Source organism: Mustela nivalis, assembly GCF_964662115.1.
Source record: "Mustela nivalis genome assembly, chromosome: 10".
NCBI lineage: Eukaryota > Metazoa > Chordata > Mammalia > Carnivora > Mustelidae > Mustela > Mustela nivalis.
In genome coordinates, this window is record NC_139029.1 from 17992643 (window position 1) to 18007365 (window position 14723).

The 14723-nt window shown below is 43.9% G+C and overlaps 1 protein-coding gene across 5 annotated transcripts in view; it reads left to right on the forward strand.

Moving 5' to 3' along the window:
• Positions 1 to 18: 18 nt before the first annotated feature.
• MTFR1L (mitochondrial fission regulator 1 like) overlaps positions 19 to 14723 on the forward strand; it is a 16852-nt gene continuing 2147 nt past the window's right edge. Inside the window, exons 1-6 of one of the 5 annotated variants that reach the window (XM_082684718.1) lie at positions 19 to 125; positions 2791 to 2935; positions 3416 to 3520; positions 6363 to 6472; positions 6662 to 6873; positions 8145 to 8430. In XM_082684718.1, coding sequence (XP_082540844.1) covers positions 2912 to 2935; positions 3416 to 3520; positions 6363 to 6472; positions 6662 to 6873; positions 8145 to 8430 — 737 coding nt within the window. In that variant the 5' untranslated portion in view covers positions 19 to 125; positions 2791 to 2911. The other 4 variants (XM_082684714.1, XM_082684715.1, XM_082684717.1 and 1 more) reach the window with 4 other exon arrangements.

Sequence of the window (14723 nt, forward strand, 5' to 3'; positions counted from 1 at the left end):
CCTTCCGAGGGCGCGCGGGGCTCGCCGCTCGGTGCGCAGGCGCAATGGATCGCTTCCGGGGGCGGGTCAGCGGAAGTGAGGGCGGCTGAGGCTGGGCGGCCCGCTGAGGTAGGAGGGGCCGTGAGGTGAGTGAGTCCCGGAGCCGGAGTCTGAGGTGAGACTAGGTCCGAGTGCCGCTTCGGAGGCGGGAGCGCGGTCTCCCAGCCCGACTGTCGACGCGGCCTAGTGTGGAGCCCGCGGCTCCTCTTCCCGCGCCAGTTCTCGCGGGAGCCCGTGTTGTCCGCCTCGCTCGGCTGAGGGTGGGAGGACTCTGCCCTGGGGGTAGTTGCTCGCCCGAGTCACCCAGCTTCGCTGGCTGTGCTACAGCAGAAGCTTATCGTTTCGGCTGCGCTCCTCGGCCAGCCAGGCCATTTCGGCCTCCTCGCTTCTTCGGGACCCGGACCCGGACCCGGGCCCGTGGGTCCGAGGGCCACCAGGGCCGGCGGCGAGAACTTGGCCGACCTTGGCCCTTTGGGGTCGGACCGTTACGGAGGAGGGGAGGCGGGTCCCCCCGTGCAGCCGCTTGGGGCTCACGCGGACTGTCCCTCGCCAAGTTCTACCGAGTGCGGCGACCTCGGTGGTGTGCTTGGTGCCGGGGTGATGAGAGCAAACCCTGCCCCGGGGGAGCCCCAAGTCTAATGCGGGAGAGCGTGTGTGAACAGGCCATGACAGCGGCCTGGAAAGGGGTCGTGGGAACGTAGGGGTGCTGAGAACCAACCTGCGTTGCCAGCGAACTGGGGGAAGTCTTCTAGCGGATGACACTTGGGGCGGGGAGGGAGGTGAAGGCTAAGCCAGAGTTCTCCTTCGTTCGTGAGCGAACGTTGACGTGCTCACTGGGGACTAGGCAGGCACTGTGCTGTGCCTGGGGAAGCTCCTGCCCTGCGACAGACAGCTGATTACGCGGGCTCTAATTACTACTGTGAGAGAACTGGGAAGGAAACGTGGGGTGCTGGGGGAGGGGAGGTGATGCTTGAGCTCTGAAGAATGAGCTTGGTGAAGAAGATGCTGGTGTTTCTGGCAGATTGGATCTGTGGAGAGGAGCTGAGAGGTGGTCAGCATGGCTGAAGGGCAAGGGGAACATGGGAGGTGTGGCTGTCAAGTGTATAGGGGCCCAGTTGTAGGCCTTGGAGTTTGGTCTAGTTAGGTTGGGCCTGATTGTGGAGGACCCTGCAGGCCATCCCGTCTAGATGTTGGCTCTAGTGGGGCGGGGTGGGGAGTGGGGTTAAACATAGGAGCAATGTGTCCTAGAAAGATCCCTCTGGCCTGAGTCTTTGGAGGTAAGTTTGGAGAGGAAGTGGTTGTAATGTCTAGAGTGAGAAACACAGGGAAGCACTGTTGTGTGAAACTCGTGGCAGGCGGTGATATTTAGCACAGAGCCTGGCACACAGAGGAACTCTGATAAAAGGCTTGAACTGCATGGAGCTGAGCCCATGCAGAAGGCAGCAGAATCTGGATCAGACTTGAAGTGCTTTCTATTGGCATGGCCACTGAGTAACCTTAAGACACTTCCTCTCTCCAGCTTCCTTTCCGCATTTGTATTGTAATGTGAGTGACTACTCCTCTCCCACAGGTGAAGGAGAAATCCTGCAAGGGAGATTTCAGCCCATCCCCTGCTCAGAGCCTGTCCTTTGTTCCCCAGTGACTTCCCTGAGCATTCCCAGCCCTCATGACTTGACCCCCAGTATACCTGTGCTATTCTTTACGCCTCTCTCGCTGTCCTGTCCTGGACCTGTGCTTTTGTTGTTGTTTTTCATCCCTTCCTACCCTCTCTGAACTCACCATGAGGCCTTGGGGTCAGGGGCCTGCATTCACCTGGCCACCTGCTCAGTGTACCTTTCTTAAGAGTGATATTCAGCGTTTGCTAGACTTGGGTATTCAAGTCTTAATAGCTCTTCATATTGTGTGTTCCTTGAGAGCACGAATGTGTCCTACCCCTTCCGTAGCCCCTGCAGTGCCCAGCACAGGGCCTGACACAGAGCAGGTATTATTATGTTTGATGAACAAGGGAGTGAGTTCATTGATTGCATCTGCTCACCATGTCAGAGCAGCTGCGAAGAACACAATCAGGAGTGATTCCATCCATCTGTGTTGTGTTGTAACAGTTAATTCAGCACTTTAAAATCTTAACCTATTTCACTGATTGATCTTTAAGGTAATCTAGGATGGCTGCTCTTGTACTCTTTTTACATATGGAAAAAACCAACATTCAGAAAAGTTATGGGACTTTTCATAAGGCTACAAGACCAGTAGATGGCTAAACAGGATGAAAATTGTTAGCTCTCTTCCCTGTAGCCCAGTAGATGGGAGACTGACAAGAGCTGGTGTTTTATTCTTCTTTTGTTTACTTTACCTCTCCCCCTTGCCAAGACTCAGCAGTGCTAGGCTTCGTGGCACATGCTGGGGCTTTTACACCCTATCTTCAAGAATGAATGCTGGGTTTGAGCGGTACCTACAGTTTGGCTTTTAAACTACCGAGAAAGTTCTGTTTATATCTCTGTAAGTAATGCCTCAGGAAACCCAAGGGATCTGGAAGATCCCAGCGTTGGCCAAGCTCATGCCACAGGTCTGGGACAGAACCTTCAAGGGTCTGGATTTGGAGCCACTCTTTGGGGAGGGCAGCCTCTTGGGTTGTTTTTCTTCCCTGTGAAACATCAGAGAAACCTTGGTGTTGGTCATGGCTCTGCAAGGACCTGGTTTTTGTGGGGCTTGTGTGGTGGCCATTGAGTCTCCACTGTGGGGGTTGTTTCACAGGAAGGGAAATCTGGTGTTCCTTAAAGATGGCCTGATATGAAGAAATCACGCCTCCAGCCTCCCCAAGCCCCCAGAGCTGCCCTGTGGCTGCCTTGTCCTTCAAGTGCAGGAGCTGGTTGAAATGTCCGGGATGGAAGCCAATGTGGTAAGGGGCATTCCCAGGGCAGGGCTGTGGTAGGGAAGGGTTGAGCACTGGGTCTCCTGAAATTCTGTAGGAAATTCTGAGACTCTCCAGTTAATTCTTCCTTTCCCCTGGAGGCGACTCTTCCACATACCCCCACCGCCTGCTCCCAACAGGCAAAACTGAGTGTGGTCTTGGGGGCAGTTAAGAAGTCAATGTGTTTCTGCCTTTCTGGGTGGAGGGAAGGGAGGGAAACCTCTATGATTCCTACACTCAACTAATTCCTCTCACTTTCACTGGATCCTTTTACCATGCCTTGACAGCAGCAGATGTTCCCTTAAATGGCTGACAACTGGGGAACCTGCCCTCACTTATACTGAGACTTAACTCATACACAGTGCCCTGTCCCTGGGATTGGGGATTTCAGTCTCCCTTCTAAAAGGGAAGGGGTAGAATGGAACAGTAGTTGGACCTGACTCTCTGAGACTCATCTCTCTCCTTTAGACCATCCCAATCTGGCAAAACAAGCCACATGGGGCTGCTCGCAGTGTAGTGAGAAGAATTGGGACCAACCTGCCCCTGAAGCCATGTCCCCGGGCATCCTTCGAGGTAAGTGTACTGAAAGGGCAGGGTAAGTAGAGGCTCAGAGGCTATGGGAGAATGTTGCTGCTCTGTGCCCCACAGTTTGGTGCTGCTAAGGCAGGTGGCTTTCCTGATTACTTTTTCATTTTGTCAGGAAATATTTATTAAGTACATATAATGGATACTGGTCACTGTGCCTTCCTGATTGCACACAACACTCTGACCACAACAGACTTCCAGTCTGTTCATAAAAATCTTACATCTTTGGTGCCACTAAGTGACTAAGATCTCATCAGGCTCCTGCAATCCAGTTCATCAGCGTAGGCCAAAGGCCCTTGCCAAGCCACATTCCCAGAGTAGCCATGTCTCTGCCCTGAGGTGTTTGCCTGCAACCCTGGCAGGTCTCTCCGTGGGACACTGAGTGCAGTGTGACTGAGTCAGACTCTCTTTTCTTACCAGCCCCAAGACTTGACTGCTTAGCCACCTATTTTTATGTATCCCTGAGGCCATTACTCCCCATCCTTTTCTTTCTGGCTCAGTCTAGCCACTCCTTTACCAGAGCACTTAAGGCTTATCTCTGTGTCTAGGGCCATTAGCACCCACTCACAGCAGATTCTTGCTGGCACATGTCTGAGCCCTCCACCCACTTCTGCAGTGGAAAGCTAAGTAGCAGTTATTAGTCCCAGCTACCTCCCTCTAAGAACTAGTCATTAAGAACCAGCTGCAGGCTAGATGCTTAAGATGTGTTTGGGGAACTGGGACGCAAGAGAAGTACCAGCTTTCTGCCTACACAGAGGAAACAGAAATATATGCCTGAAAAAACATGGGCCCAGTGGAAACAAATGAAGGAGGCAGAGTATATCAGATGCTGAGCTGTGAAATCATAGAAACTCATCCTGGAGTCAGAAATGGTGTCAGGGCTGGTATCAGAATCAGGAATAGGGTTGGAAGTATGTGGTATGGGGTGGCTATGCTGTGACCCAGATTGCCAGTTATCTAGAATTTGCCTAAAGGGCATGGTGGGATGTGGTCCTTGCTGCCTCAAGCATCAGAAACAAAGGGAAGCACAGCTAGAAGTGTGAGGGACTTGATGGATGTTGCCCCCACGCTTGGCCATCACCTGTTCAGTCCTCTGGCCAGATGCTGCTGGGCAGGGACAGTAAGGGCAGGAGTATGCATGAATAGTATTAATAATGCTAGCTAACGCTTACTGAGCACATACTGTGTGCCAGGCACTGTGCTAAATCCCTTATATGTGTTAACTCATTTAATTTTCTATAGGGGAGCAACATTCTGAAAAGGAAAACAAATGGAGGCTTCCCCTAAATGACCCATTTCAGCAGTTAACTTCTGGGTCAGTGGAAGTCCTTTCCTGTGTAACCCTGGAGCATCACATTGCTCCTTTGAGACTCAGGTTCCCTGTCTAAAAACTATTAACTTTTGATCTACCTACCTGTCTATAGCAGAAACATCTGAATTTAACTCATGTGTAGATGGGTTTTTGAGAAATTGTCCCTGGATTTCTGTTGAAAATTAATTACCTTAATTATTTAAGGCAATCTTGCAGATTTTTTTTTAATTAACCCATATAAAAATACTAAATTATGAAAAGTGAAAAATAGGAAGTCATATATAATCATGTACTCATCACACAAAATAGTTAAGAATTTTTAAAATATTTTATTTATTTGAGAGAAAGAGCATGAGAGGGGAGAAGTCGGAGGCAGAAGCAGATTCCCCACTGAGCAGGGAGCCCAATGTGGGACTTGATCCTGGGACTTCAGGATCATGACCTGCACTGAAGGCAGTTGCTTAACTGAGTTGCCAACTCAGTTGCCAACTGAGCCACCCAGGTGCCTGTTAATATTTTGGTATAGTTACTTTCCATCTTTTTCTAAATGCATGTGGGTGTTTTTTGTTTTTGTTTTTTTACTTTATTACAATCATAGCATGATTGAATCTTCCTGATCTTTCATTTAACAGAAAGTCACTCAGCCTTGTCTGTTGCCTGGTTGTTTTGTTATCTAGTTTGAGAGGCTACTTTAAGGAATCCTCTTATTCTTTTGATATAATTAATCATCTTTTTACTTAAATCCAAATAATAAAATGATGAAGTTTGCTTAAAACAGCGTTGCTGTAACAGTGTAGATCCCAATTAGCTATGGAGGAGTTGTAAAGAGCTAGCCCAAGAAACTTTGCGTTGATGTCCTTGTACCTGTATTTTCATAGCTGGAGAAAACAAGGTGCTCTTAGTGGCCATCTCTGTTGAAAGGTAACTCTTACCAGTCCCACTGAAGACATCTTTATTCCAACCAGGGGTCAGCAAATGTTTTTAAGAGTCCAGATAGTAAATGTTTTGTGTGGGGGCCATAACTGCTGTTAAAACTACTCACTTCTGCAGCTGCAGCTTAAAAAATACCACAGACGATATAGAAATGAATGGGTGTAACTTTCCAATAAAACTTTATATGTAAAAAGAGGCCCCAATCCTGCTGTAGGCCACCATGTTTTGCTTGGAAGATATAACAGCCTCACAATGGATACCTTCACTCTTATGCAGGTTCCACACAGCAACCAGAGTAATCTTTCAAAATCTGATTCTTACTTAAAATCTTCCAGTAGCTTATTATTGGTCTTAGAATCAAAGTTTTTAATTCGCTTTCCTGCCTGTTGCAAACCACCCTGTACCCTCAGCTCTGTCTAGGTGTGCTGAACTACTTTTAATCTCTTCTGTCCTTCCAACCAGGAACTGTCTTCTCCCCTCTCTAGGAAGCCTTCCTGATACTTAGGTGCCCCTCCCATGTGTTTTGGAGTCTTTGATAGTCTCTTGATGTCAACAAATGTTTTTTGATGACTTGCTTCCCTGTAGACCCTGCCTAACATCTCTGATCTGTGTCTGAGGGATGTACCCCCAGTCCCTACTCTGGCTGACATCGCCTGGATTGCTGCAGATGAAGAGGAGACATATGCCCGGGTCAGGTAGCTGAGGCAGTAGCTGGTCTGGGAAAGGGGGAGCTCCTTCTCACATGAGGTGGCAGCCAGTAGGGGGAGTGCTTATGGAGGGCTGAGGGCAGTAGGAACAAAAGCTGTGGGCTGAGTTGGGAGCAGAAGTTTTAGAAGGAACGCAGTGGCAGGCTGTCTCTGACATACTTGTTTTCCCTGATCCAGAAGTGACACACGGCCCCTGAGGCATACCTGGAAACCCAGCCCTTTGATTGTCATGCAGCGCAATGCCTCAGTGCCCAACCTGCGTGGGTCCGAGGAGAGGCTTCTGGCCTTGAAGAAGCCAGCCCTGCCAGCCCTAACCCGCACCACAGAGCTGCAGGATGAGCTGAGCCACCTGCGCAGCCAGATTGCTAAGATAGTGGCAGCTGATGCAGGTAGGAGCCCCGGAGTCAGCGCCAGAATTTAGCAGGCTGTTCCTTTCTCCCTGGCTTTTGGTACAGGAGAAGGGTAGGAAAATGGTGGTCCTTGGTTCAGGGAGACAGGCCCGGGGCTCTGCAGTTGTCCCGAGGACTCGCTGGCCTATAGTACTCCTTGGATTGTTTCCATTAGCCATTTTAGGCTGACTGGTTTGATTAGGAACAAAATCTTGACTTAACCTGTGACAACACCCACCCGCCCCCCTCCCCTGCAGATTCCCTCCCTTGGCTACAAAAACCAATACTCTCTATCAGGTGTCTTTAAGATTACATCTTCCACGTGAGTCTTAAGCAGCTTCCTTTTTCAGTGAGAAATAAGGACCCCCCCCCCCCAATTAAGAGAGAGAGAGATCCCTTTAAGCTGTCTTCCTATCTACATATCTTCCCTTTCCTTGTTCTCCCAGAGACTGCCTCTCCATCCTTCTACCTGTCTGTCTGCAGTTAAGGCAGAACCACCACTAGAAATAGATGGGAGTCTGCCTTGACCCAGTACATGAAACAGGAACATTGGCTCTTTCCCAAGCTTCCTGTTCCTTCTATACATTCTCACTTTTTTGCTTCTTGTCAACTTAAAGTCATAGCTCCCAAATCTTACCTCTTGGTAAAAAACATGAAAATCATGGTGGTGTTTGCAGTTCTTATATATTTAATTCACTTATATGGCAGTTTAATAGAAGCATTGCACTTGAATTTTCCATTTATGTATTGGCTGCATTTTTGTCATCCTGAAAAATGAAACTAAGAATTTTTTGTTTTGGAAATTCTTTCAAGATTTGATAAACTAGGAGGACTATCACTATTTTATTTTTGCAGTTTCTTCTAGTCACAGATAGGAACACAGAAGCACTAGGCCAATTAGAGAACCTTGGTTCTGTCACTGTTGCTTTGGTAGACATAGGGCTATCCAAAGGCTCCTGCAGAATGGAGCTTTTAGAAGACTAAGCCTTTATGTGGTGGGTTTTTCCACACTCCCAAAAGACTGGACGTGCTCAGTGCTTTCCCATTTTTAGATCCTGAGAGGGGAGGGTAATGGAGGAATCCTCCACTAGCTTACAGATAGCATCCTGGGCTCTCCCAGAATGTGACGTCAAGCCCAGGAAATAAATGTCTGATAGGCACTGCTTGTGGGGAGAAGGTATTACTGCTGTATTCTAGTCCCAATGTCCATCCATGCCTATTGTTTTCTCTTTCAGCTTCGGCTTCATTAACGCCAGATTTCTTATCTCCAGGAAGTTCAAATGTCTCTTCTCCCTTACCTTGTTTTGGATCCTCATTCCACTCTACAACTTCCTTTGTCATTAGTGACATCACCGAGGAGACCGAGGTAGAGGTCCCTGAGCTTCCATCAGTCCCCCTGCTTTGTTCTGCCAGCCCTGAATGTTGCAAACCAGAACACAAAGCTACCTGCAGCTCGTCTGAAGAGGATGACTGTGTCTCTCTGTCCAAGGCCAGCAGCTTTGCAGATATGATGGGGATCCTAAAGGACTTTCACCGGATGAAACAGAGCCAAGATCTGTAAGTATGTGATAAGGAGGTCTGGTAGGGTGTTCACTGTTTAGGTCACTTGTGGCCAGTGATCTTATAGAAAGAATTTACAAAGTCCTCAGTAGTAGTTATGAACTACTTCATTCACAAAGCTTGCCTGCTTAATCACACCTGGGGCTCCAATTTGAGAAAAGAATATTTTACATTTGGTTTGTGTGATCTCAGCCAATCATCAGTAGAAGTTTTACAAGAAGCCTCATCTAATTTAACTTTTGTCCTGGGGCAAAGTCGGGGGGTTGCTTTACCACTTCAGTTCTTAAACTGCTAGTGACAAGTATTCCCATGTGCCACCCTTCAAAATGGGGTTACATGATAATTATTTTAGCATCTCAAAATGATACTTTTTTTTTGATGGAGAATTTCATAAAGTTGGGGTGTCTGCTTTAAAATACAGTGGTCCCTTATGCAAACCAACTCTCCAGATCCAGACATATTTAAGACTCTAAACCTGGCTGTTTAGCAGAATTGCTAAGATTTGTTATAAATACACCTTAAACTTACTAAAGCAGAACCCACAAAGGAGTGGAGCCTTATGTCTGGGGATCTTTTCTCCTTTGTTAATGGAAAGAGCTGGGTTGATGACTAAAAATGAGAAAGTAGCACCATCAGCAGAGATTCAGAAATGTGACAGATTGATCTTATCAATCACTAGAATTTAAAGCACCTATTTTCCAGATATCTAGGACACTCTTTTTTGATGTATTTATTAGATGACTCAAACCTATCCCAATCTGGAGTTAGTTTTGTTCCCATGATTCCCTTGTGATGTGAACGTTTTACTACGAATTCTAGATCTCTCATAAAAACCTCTGGAAAAAAATCTTAATAACAGATAAGTAATCTGCCTGATAAAGATAATTCAAAGTAAAGGTCATAAAGATGCTCACCAAACCAGGAAGAATGGATGAACAAAGAACTTCAAAAAAGAGATGGAAAATACACTGAAGTACTAAATAGAAGTCACGGAGCTGATGAACCCAATTAACCAAACTACAAAGTTCATCTATTTGCCCTGAACCCCTCTAGTGAAATAGAAGAAAGGATAAGTAAACTCAAACACAAAGCAGTAGAACTCCCCCAAACAGAGCAGCAAGTAGAAAAAATGGAACCCCCCCCCCCAAAAGTAAAGATAGCTTAAGGAACTTATAGGACAACATCAAATGGACTAATGTACTCATTATAGGGCTCCCAAAATAAGAGAAAGGTACAGAAATCTTATTTGAAAGTAGAATGGGCTGAGAGGCACCTGGGTGACTTAGTTAAGTGTCTGCCTTTGGCTCATGTCATGATCCCAGGGTCCTAGGATTGAGCCTTGCTGCTTTTCCCTCTGTCCCTCCCCCAACTTGTGCTTGCACTTTCTCTCACTCTTAAATAAATAAAATCTTTTCTCAAGAAAATAGAATGGTTGAAAATGTCCCTAATGTGGGGAAGCAAACAGACATCCAGATCCAGGAGGCCCAGAGAGTTGCAAATAAAACAAACCCAAAGAGACCCTAAACTAAAAGGAGCAAGTGAAAAATAACATATGTAAAAGGGAACCCCCATAAGACTGTCAGCATGTTTTTCTTTCTTTCTTTCTTCCTTTTTTTTTTTTTTAAGATTTTTATTTATTTGACAGAGATCACAAGTAGGCAGAAAGGCAGAGAGAGAGAGGGAGAGGAGGAAGCAGGCTCCCCACCGAGCAGAGAGCCCGATGCGGGGCTCGATCCCAGGACTCTGGGATCATGACCCGAGCCAAAGGCAGAGGCTTTAACCCACTGAGCCACCCAGGCACCCCTGTCAGCATGTTTTTCAACAGATACTTTGCAGGCCAGAAGGGAGTAACATAATATATTCAAGATGCTGAAAGAAGAAAACTTCTTATCTAGCAAAGTTACTCAGAACTAAAGAGTTTTCCAGATGGAAAATTCCAAAGGAATTTATCACCACTAAATCAGCTTTACCAGAAATGTTAAAATGACCTCTTTTTAAGCTGAAAAGAGCACTAGTCAGTAACAGGAACACATAACAAATAGTAAATCTCACTGGAAAGATAAATAATAAATAGTGGCTTCATCACTTATTGTTAAGGTTAAAAAGACAAAAGTAGTAAAAATAACTGATTACAATAATTAAGGGATACACAAGTTAAAAAGAAACAAAATGTGACATCAAAAACACGGGGGTAAAAATGAGCTTTAGAATGTGATTAATCTTAAATTGGCAACTATTTCATCTTAAAATAGATTAACAGATACAAGTTGTTATACTTAAAAGCTAATCTTATCCACAAAACAAAACCCTACAGTAAATATACAAAACATAAGAAGGAATATAAGCGTACCACTAGAGAATGTCATTAAACCACAAAGGAAGAGAGCAAAAGAAAGGAACAGAGAACTACAGAAATAGCCAGAAAACAACTAATGAAATGGCAATAAGATACTTAACAGTAATTCTACTTTAATATAAATGGACTAAATACTCTGATCAAAAGACAAGAGTGGCTAAATGAATTAAAAAACAAAACCTATATGCTGCCTACAAGAGACTCTCTTAGATGTAAAAACAAAGTGAAGGGATAGAAAAAAATACTCCGTATAAATAGAAACAAAAAGCAAGCTGGGGTGTCTATACTTTTATCAGAAAAAGTCAACTTGAAAACAAAGACTATAACAAGATAGCATTATATAATGCTAAAAGGGCCAATCCAACAAGAGATGATATAAGATTTGTAAATACTTATGAATCTATAAAGCAAATGAATCCCTAAGTTAGTAGAAGGAAGGCAGTAACATGGATTAGAGAAGAAATAAATGAAATAGAAAATAAAAAGCAATAGAAAAGATGAAAGTAATTGATGGGTCTTTGAAAAGGTAAACAAAATTGACAAACCTCTAGTTAGAATCACCAAAAAAAAAAAGCGGAGGGGGGAGGATCCAAAATCAGAAATGACATGCTATAGTACCACAGATATCATAGGATAAGAGACTAATGTGAAAATTATATATACGCCAACAAATGGACAACTTAAAAGAAATGGATAAATTCCTAGAAACATACAATCTACCAAGACTAAATCGTAAAGAAATATAAAATCTAAACAGACTAATTACTTATAGTAGGGAGATTAAATCAGTAATCAAAAACCTCCCAATGAATGAACAAAAATCTAGGACCATATAGATGGCTTCACTGGGTGAATTCTACCAAACATTCAAAGAATACCAGTACTTCCCAAACTTCCAAAAGCCAGTATTTCTCACACTCGTCCAAAAAAGAGAAGACGAGGGAACTTTTTCAAACTCATTTTACAAGGCCAACATCCTCACACCAAAACCATACAGTGACACTAGCAGAAAATAAAATTCTAGGCCAATATTCCTGATGAACATACATGCAAAAATCCTCAACAAAATATTAGCAGACTGAATTCAACAACACCTTAAAAGGATCATACACCATGATCAAGTGGGGTTTATTCAGGGATGCAAAGATAGTCCCAACATCTGCAAATGGATATGATACACCACATTAATAAAGGATAAGAGCCATATATTCATCTCAGTAGATGCAGAAAATATTCAAGAAAATAAAACATCCATTTGTGATAAAAACCTTCACACCTGGGTGGCTCAGTTGTTAAGCATCTGTGTTTGGCTTAGGTCATGGTCCCAGGGTCCTGGGATCGAGCCCCACATCGGGCTCCCTGCTTAGCGGGAAGACTGCTTCTCCCTTTCCCACTTACCCTGCTTATGTTCCCTTTCACACTGTCTCTCTGTCTGTCAAATAAATAAAATCTTAAAAAAAAATTTTTTTTTCAACAAGGCAAGTATAGAAAGAACATACCTCAACATAATAAAAAAGGCCAGATATGACAAACCCACAACTAACATAACACTCAGCAGTAAAAGCTGAAAGCTTTTCCTCTAGGATGAAGAATAAGAAAAAGATGCCCATTTACCACTTCAGTCAACATAATATTGGAAGTCCTAGCCTGAGCAATTAGACAAAAGGAAAAGAAAAAAAAAAAAGCAGGGCACCTGGGTGGCTCAGTGGGTTAAGCCGCTGCCTTCAGGTCATGATCTCAGGGTCCTGGGATCAAGTCCCACATCAGGCTCTCTGCTCAGCAGGGAGCCTGCTTCCTCCTCTCTCTCTGCCTGCCTCTCTGCCTACTTGTGATCTCTCTCTGTCAAATAAATAAAATCTTAAAAAAAAAAAAAAAAGCAAAAAACCACAAAGCATCCAAATTGGAAAGAAAGAAGTAAAACTCACTATTTGTGGATGACATATTATACCCTAATAGAATACCTTAATAGCCCTAAAAACTCAATTGTTAGAATAAACAAATTCAGTAATGTTGCAGGATACAAAATCAGAAGGAAAAATCTGTTGTGTTTCTATACACTAATGACAATCAGAGAAATTAGCAACCCAAATTAAAATTGCATCAAAAGAACAGAATACCTAGAATAAAAATTAATCAGGGAGGTGAAAGAGTTGTATACTGAAAACTACAAGACATCAAGGAAAGAAGGAAACACAAATGGGGAGCCTAGGTGGCTCAAGTCGTTGAGCATATGCCTTCAGTTCAGGTTGTGATCCCAGGATCTTGGGATCGAGCCCTTCATTGGGCTCCCTGCTTCCTCTCCCACTCCCCCTGCTTGTTTTCCCTCTCTCGCTATGTCTCTCTCTGTCAAATAAATTTTTTTTTTTTAAAAGGAAACAAATGCTTCCTGCTGATGGATTGTAATAATGTTAAAATATCGATACTACCCAAAGCAATCTACAGATTCAATGCAATTGCTATCACAAGTCCAATGGCATTCTTTACAGAACTAGAAGTATCCTAAAATTTGTATGGAAACCCAAAGACCCCAAATAGCCAAAGCAGTCTTGAGAAAGAACAACACTGAAGGCATCACGCTCCCTGATTTCAAACGCTATTACAAAACTGTAGTAATTAAAGTAATATGTTATTGGCCTAAAAACAAATCAGTGGAGAACAGACCCCAGAAATAAACCCACACATATATGGTCAATTTACAACACAGGACCCAGGAACATGGAATAGGGAAAAGACAGTCTTCCACAAATAGTGTGGGGAAGCAGGACAGCCACATACCAGTGAATGAAATTCAACCACTATTTTATACCATATGCAAAAATTAATTCAAAATATACTAAAGACTTGAATGTTTGGGCCTGAAACCATAAAACCCCTAGGAGAAAACACAAGCAGTAAGCTCCTTGACACAAGTCATGGCAATGATAGATTTTCAACCAGACACTAAAAGTAAAAGTAACAAAAGCAAAAATAAACAAGTGGGATTATATCAAAGTAAAAAGCTTCTGCAAAGCAAAGGAAACCAACAAAATGAAAAGGCAACCTATTGCATGGGAGAAAATATTTGTAAATCATATAATAAGGGTTAATATCCAAAATATATAAAGAACTCATACAACTCAATAGCAAGAAAGGAAAAGACAAGACCAAAAACACAGTCTGATTAAAAAATGGGCAGAGGACTCTAACACATTTTTTCAGAGAAGACGTATAGATGACCAATGGGCACATGAAAAGATGTTCAGCATCCCTAATTGTCAGAGAAATGCAAATCAAAACCCCAAATTTTACCTCACACCCGTTAGACTTATATCAAAAAGATATTGGCAAGGATGTGGAGAAAAGGGAACCCTTGTTAACTATAGGTAGGATGTAAATTGGTACACATGGGGCGTCTGGGTGGCTCAGTGGGTTAATGCCTCTGCCTTCGGCTCAGATCATGATCCCGGGGTCCTGGGATCGAGCCCCGCATTAGTCTCTCTGCTCGGCAGGGAGCTTGCTACCCTTCCTCTCTCTCTGCCTGCCTCTCTGCCTACTTGTGATCTCTGTCAAATAAATAAAACCTTAAAAAAAATTGGTACACACATTATGGAAAACAGTATGCAGAAAATTAAATAGAACTACCACATGGGGGTGCCTGGGTGGCTCAGTCAGTTAAGTGTCTCAGCTCTTGACTCTTGATTTCAGGTCAGGTCATGATTTCAGGGTCTTCAAATTGGGCATGAAGCCTGCTTAAGAATCTCTTTCTCCTTCTCACTAGTGCCCCCTCAAAACCTACCTAATGATCCAGCAATTCCACTTCTGGGTATTATTTAATTAAAAAAAAAAAACCACTTGAGAAGATGTATATGCACCCCCATATTCACTGCAACATTATTTACAATAGCTGGGATATGAAAAAAACTAAGTGTCCACCAGTGGATGAATGGATAAAGAA